This window comes from Mytilus californianus, unplaced genomic scaffold (genome assembly GCF_021869535.1).
Source record: "Mytilus californianus isolate M0D057914Y unplaced genomic scaffold, xbMytCali1.0.p SCAF_6, whole genome shotgun sequence".
NCBI classification, from domain to species: domain Eukaryota; kingdom Metazoa; phylum Mollusca; class Bivalvia; order Mytilida; family Mytilidae; genus Mytilus; species Mytilus californianus.
Genome location: NW_026262712.1, coordinates 73,974,170 through 73,980,365, shown reverse-complemented (window position 1 = coordinate 73,980,365; position 6,196 = coordinate 73,974,170). Strand labels below are relative to the sequence as shown.

General features: G+C 31.7%; 1 protein-coding gene across 1 annotated transcript in view; it reads left to right on the top strand.

Annotated features, from left to right (window-relative positions):
* Positions 1-297: 297 nt before the first annotated feature.
* Positions 298-6,196, top strand: part of LOC127706610 (MAM and LDL-receptor class A domain-containing protein 2-like) — a 158,052-nt gene continuing 152,153 nt past the window's right edge. The window contains exon 1 of the mRNA XM_052211265.1: positions 298-301. Within this exon, the coding sequence (XP_052067225.1) occupies positions 298-301 (4 nt within the window). The remainder of the gene's footprint in view (positions 302-6,196) is intronic.

Sequence of the window (6,196 nt, the reverse complement as noted above, 5' to 3'; positions counted from 1 at the left end):
TCTGACACGTTTGATACTTTACAACAAGAAGTAGTTCATAGAATCGGCTGTCCGGAGTTTTTATTTAATTTTATTTGTACACGCATTGTTTTTAGATTTACTTTTATTGATGGCCGTTGTTTTGTTTATATAATTAATTGAGAGATTTTTTAACTGTATTTATCAATTATAACAAGGTTTACTAAGCTAATCGGATAACAAGGATAAATATACTTTAGTATTTTAGAGGTGGTTAAGAATCAGTTATGTATTTCACTTGACAAAGATAAAACAAAAGCGCTTATAAAGCTAGTAGCAATGGGTATATTATTTTCATTTTTTTTAAAGACAAGAAAGATAAAAAAAAAATATATTTCAAGGTTAAAAGTTGTATTTTTAAATAATATTGTATTAAAAACATCGTTTATAACAATCTTAGAGCAATAGTTTTCATAAAATTACTTTAACATCGCTTTTCATAATTACGGCTACATTGACGCGGGAAAATTATGGACGGCGGGAAAGCGCTGTTCTTCAGAGAGGCACAAGTTTTGCAACGTCACAGATATGAAACGTCAAGATGATTTTGGCGCGACAAAGTAAGAAAAAAACTCGGCAGCAAGAGGGTTAAACCGGAGTAAATCATGAAAAAACGTTGATGACGTCAAGGTCACATGACAAAATTATGTCTATGAGCTGATAAACAAAACAACGTCAGCCAATCGGAAGACATCCAAAATTAAATTATATTGGTATACAGCACAGTCCGATGTGCAGGTTGGCATTAACTTTAAGCCATACAAGAAATAGATATAGGAAGATGTGGTATGAGTGCCAATGAGACAACTCTCCATCCAAGTCAAAATTTATAAAAGTAAGCTTGTTTTTCATGAACAATATTGTGGTTTTCTAGAACAAATCTTTTATATTTCTTTTTCTATATTCATAGAGTTTTATCAATTTTCCATGTCGTACCAAAGATAACCCTAAAAATTGCGTTTCAAAGGTTATAAAAATTGACATCATCAGTGTAAGTCTAAGATACCAATTCATGATATTCTGTATTTCCCCCCGCTTTCTAATAAACCAAACATCAACTGCGATTTCATATTTCGTAGGAGTTATTAGAAACATACTAGTAAAATATTACATTTTGCAGATTTAAAGGCATTCTGAATTTAGAAAAAAAGGTAATTTGAAATTTGGTACCCTAATGCTGTAGGCACAAAAATCTGCATTCATTTTTTTATCATGAAAGCAGATGTTACAGTAAATCGTGTTTATTATTATTGTTAGGGCTCGTAATCATTTTAAGATGTCGCTTAAAGACTCACAATGGCATTCATTGAAAATATCAAAATTTGCATAAATGTACCGAAAACACACAGGCACTTGTCTCAGAATTTTTTTCCCCTATATACCTTAATGCTATATTAAGGTATATAGGTAATTTTTTTTCTGTGACAAGTGCCTGTGCGAAAACAGTATACATTTTTGTCAATGACTCATGCATATATCTGTACGCATCATTTATTCATTGCATATCACAGGAGGGACGACATTCTGCACACGGCACGCTCTGATTACCTATATTCGTCCATCTTTTTTTGCTTCTTGTTGCATCTTATGAGGTACTTGTAATGAAAGTGGAAAGGATAAACTTGATAAATAACTGAAGAAAAATGCAAGAATATTGACATGCTCTACTTTATCATGTTTTCTTGTTAAACAGTTTGAATTGGCTAAATGTTGAGAAAAAATCGAATTCAATACCAAATAGCTATATTTGATTTTAAATCATTAAAATGGTAAGATTCCTAGATATTTACATGAAAAATGGCTTTATGCTGATAATTGAAATAATAATTAGTGACGTAAGACTATTAAAGCTACCAAAGTCGATTATTTTTTTTTAAACGTTCATTCACACTGGATTTTAAATATGGAACAATTTAGCTCCTAAAATAAAGATGTGCAAGACCCTTGTATCTTTGTTGATATGCCATTTTATTTGTACATGTTTGTATGTAGATATGATACCGTTTGAAGATTTGTACCTATTACTGGCAGAACCTCAAGAACATCAGTTTTAACTAAGGATATTATTTTGTTTTTAATACAAATAAATCATTTATTTCATTTATTATTATTCATCACAACGTTTGTTTGCAAACTTGTAATCAATAGCATCCTTGCGGAGAACGTGACAACCAGTTAAAGGTTCCATTTGATAGGTCAATATTTTTTGTCACTAGTATTTTTTTCACTGCATTTTATTGAAAAGTTGATGAATAATTTTGTGGAAGCATTTTTTAAGTAGTAAGCCCAGTTGGAAACACAAACAACAACAAGAATAATGATAATGATTTTAAGTGTAATAATGGCGAAATATGGAGTCTTTAAAATTGATCTAACCAAGGAGGTTGTATGATACAACCTCCTTTGTCTAACATGATATGTTCTTATTTGTGTTGTTGTTTAGAATTAATCCCGTTTGTCTCTGCATGGTGGCTATCAAAGTTATCTCATTGACAATCACGCCATATCTCCTATTTTTATATTTATTATACAAATTCAGTTTTCCGACAAATTTTCAAGTCAATTAGGGCGTATTTGTTGCAGTCAAACTGGTTTTTATTTATTATTTCGGTTTTTGAATGGTGTAAAATTAGTTTCGGTTTCGGAACCGGTTTGGAAGAAAAAATAGAAATTTTATCAAACCTATCAGAAACCGAAACCAATTTAGAGGCAACAAAAACGCCCTTATTTTTCCTCCTTTTTTTCTCTCTTCTAAATCACCAATTAACGCTGCATGATATCAATTCTTGAACGCTGCTACATATAAAATATTCCCTCATGAGCATTTGCCTAGATTTACCTAATGGTGGTCGTACAAAGTCATACATCAGGGTGTTCTAGTTTACAACACGGGTATAGTAATAGATAATAACCAAGTACCTGTACGATATTAGGTGAAATCTACATTGTGCATAGTACATACAATTACCTGGCCTAATTACAAAGAAATTAAACAAATAAGATAAAATACTCTAATGTTAAACAACAGTTTCATATACATGTATATAATGATAATGTGATAAATCAGATTGATACGATACCCAATTTACAGAAATTTAGAAATAAAATTAATCTAAGGTCGCGGGACATTTAAAGGCTTGTGATTGCTTACACTGACAGACCTTATCAAAACTAAAAAAGGTCCTGTTCATGAATGAATGGTTTTAAAAAATAATCTTCCGATCAAGGATAGGAATTTGTCTCCCCTTTTTGATAACATTATCTACATACTAATAGGCTAGTCTTGATCAGAATTACTATGTTCTCTGATAGTAATTTCTTTACAAAATACCACGGAGTTTTATTTGCTGATTGATAGTTATTTAACCGCCACGCTGTACCAAATGCAGATCAACAAGTCTGTTCTAAAAGGAAATTACCTTTCTGTTTAGGGTTCTTTTGAATTTTGCTGCTTGGACTTTTTCCTTCCGGTAGAAAAACTCAACCTGAAAAAAACGTCTCTTTGGCTGTGCAGGATCTATTTACGGATTCGATTCTTCACGTCGTATGGGGATCTCGCAGATTGCAGGTTAAAGAACCCTCGCATTGACTGTTTGAGGGGTCCATATGCAACTTGTTGCAATTCAAAATGGACAGCCTTAACCTGGGACATAATATATTAGTATACTAGTCCCAGCTCTAACCAACATACTGTACTTTTTAGTGGCAGTACAAATCTCCCGTCCTACATCCCGGTCGACTCTCATTTAACTTATTGTTAATTTGCACTAAATATTTGATACTGGACGTTTAACAAAGAACAATCAATCAATCAACCTTAACTATAACAGAGAACCGGTAACAATGAATTGCGGATTTCATTTTCCAGATTGGAAGAGGCGTACTAGTTGCACTTATGCAAATTATAAATTTTTGATTCAAAATTTAAAAAAAATGTAAATGAAAGAAGACACTGACTGACTTCTAGACTATTAAACCATAGAAAAGTATTGTTTTTTTTTTTAGTTTTTTTTTTTTTAGCTTGCCAGAAATGTGTCTCCTCTCCCTACTCAGTCTACTGTTACGCCCTGGTTTGTCTAGTGGCAAATATACAGTATTGGTTTTGTAAATGATGCAAGTGGTTATTGCGGTGCTGTATTATGCATGTGTTTATCATATTGCCAGTAAAATGCCTAATTCAAAATTATCAGTCAATTATGTGTTCTACAAGGATCACCAGTCCTTCCCCTTTCATCTGATACCTTAATTACTAAAATATATGCTACATAGTTTTAGATTTACACCTATGCGTAGGAACTATTTTGGTTTAAATATATACTACTTTCCAGTATGTTCTTTTTTGACCGGCCCCGATTATGTGGTGTAACATCTTAAGTCTATCCAAATTATTTTTGCAGAGAATTTCGCTCAAGCCGGTGCTAGGGGCCGGCTTAAACTTTTAGGAAGGTGATATTTTTTTGTTCCGCGTTGAAGGCTTCACTGTGACTTTGAGATGAAGAACAGCAATAAAAGCGCCGTACCTTTGCTTTTTGTGTTTTTTTGCTGTGTATGTACTGATTTTGTAATATGGATGGATACCCCATATCCTTTGTTTTCTACTAAGTATCATAACTTTAAATAACGTGTTAGACAATATTAAAACAACTTTCATATTTCTGTTGAAATCTTAAATATATTCTGCATCTGTCAGGGTGAACACTGTCTAGATATGCTTGAAATCCAATTAAATGTTATATCTTATTTATCAATTTTTTGAACAAATGATTCAATAAAATATAGTTTGTTTAAACGATAAAGGATATTTTTTTTGCGAGAGGACACAAACCCTAAAAACTTCAAAATTTCGTTGCTACACAATTTGAGTAAAGATAAGTCCACTTTTGGTTATTTTTCTCCGTATTAAATAAGAAAATGATAATATTTATATAATTATTTACATAAATATATGTAAATGTACTGAATTAACAGTGTAGTATCTCTATTATCAGAACCTTTGGCCGTTCAAAGACGTACCTGTATATATCTGGGAGATACTCCATTAAAACTGCCTTGTCGTTATCTATTACTTCACTTTTACTCAGCCACTTGATGTGCTGAGTTCAGTATTATTTGAAAGAGGAAAAACTAAATTTAAATGAACTATTGGAACTTTTTTAAAACCGCATGAATTTATACTTTTGTGTTTTAGTGTCCGTTGTGGCAGTCGGAATTCCGGGTAAGTAAATCATATTTTGAGCTCCAAAGGGGAGCAAATTTTCATATTTTTTGTTGCATAAACCCTTTACCTAACAACAAACGATTCCACCAATATTTTTGACCCATTTAAGCCAATAAATACATAGTACTACATACTTAAGCATGTATTTGCAAAGAATACTGATAACTGATTAACAAGTAAATGGGCAAATGGTTCAATACAATCTGTATTTTACAGGTAAAGAAGGTAATTGAAAGATTTTTTACTGATAAATATTTTACAACTAGCACTTCAACGGTTTCTCCTATTTTTTTCTTTGAAAAAATAACAAAAATTCAGGTATGTGCATATATGTGATAAAGAGGATGAGAAAAAGGAAAAGAAAATAAATATAAAAAATTTAGTTATGCTTGTAACAAGAGACATCAAAGAAGTTTGTGAAGAAAGCATGCTGGTTTGGAAGTTATTTCACATTTGTACCTCTGTAAAGAGCAATAAGTATAGAACAATATGTGTATGTATGTAGCTTGATATGCTGTATTTTCAATGGATTTTATCATAATGCACTTGAAAATTTGACGCAAAAGTGTCAAATCATGACGAATATTTTGAAATAGCTCAACATTATACAATGCTTTATAAGACGCATGTCTATTCTTTGCTCCGGATCATCGAGAATGATTGTATAATTGCAGTTTTTTTTTAAATACCGGTTTGTGAAAATGTGACTTCGAACGCATAAATAAACAAGATGCCAAATTAGTAATTTATTTAAGTGCTTTCTTGATGTTGTAATTTTACATTAATTATTACCTGAGCTTAGTTGGGGCGCCGTTTTCGTGTTGCTCAACATTTGGTTTTCTACGTAGTTTTTTGTGGGATGTTCTTTGTCTTTTTGATAATGTCAGAGAATGAGTTGTTTTATCATCATACAGTCATGAAATTTTCATCGTAACATATTTTGTTGAAAACAAACGTTGA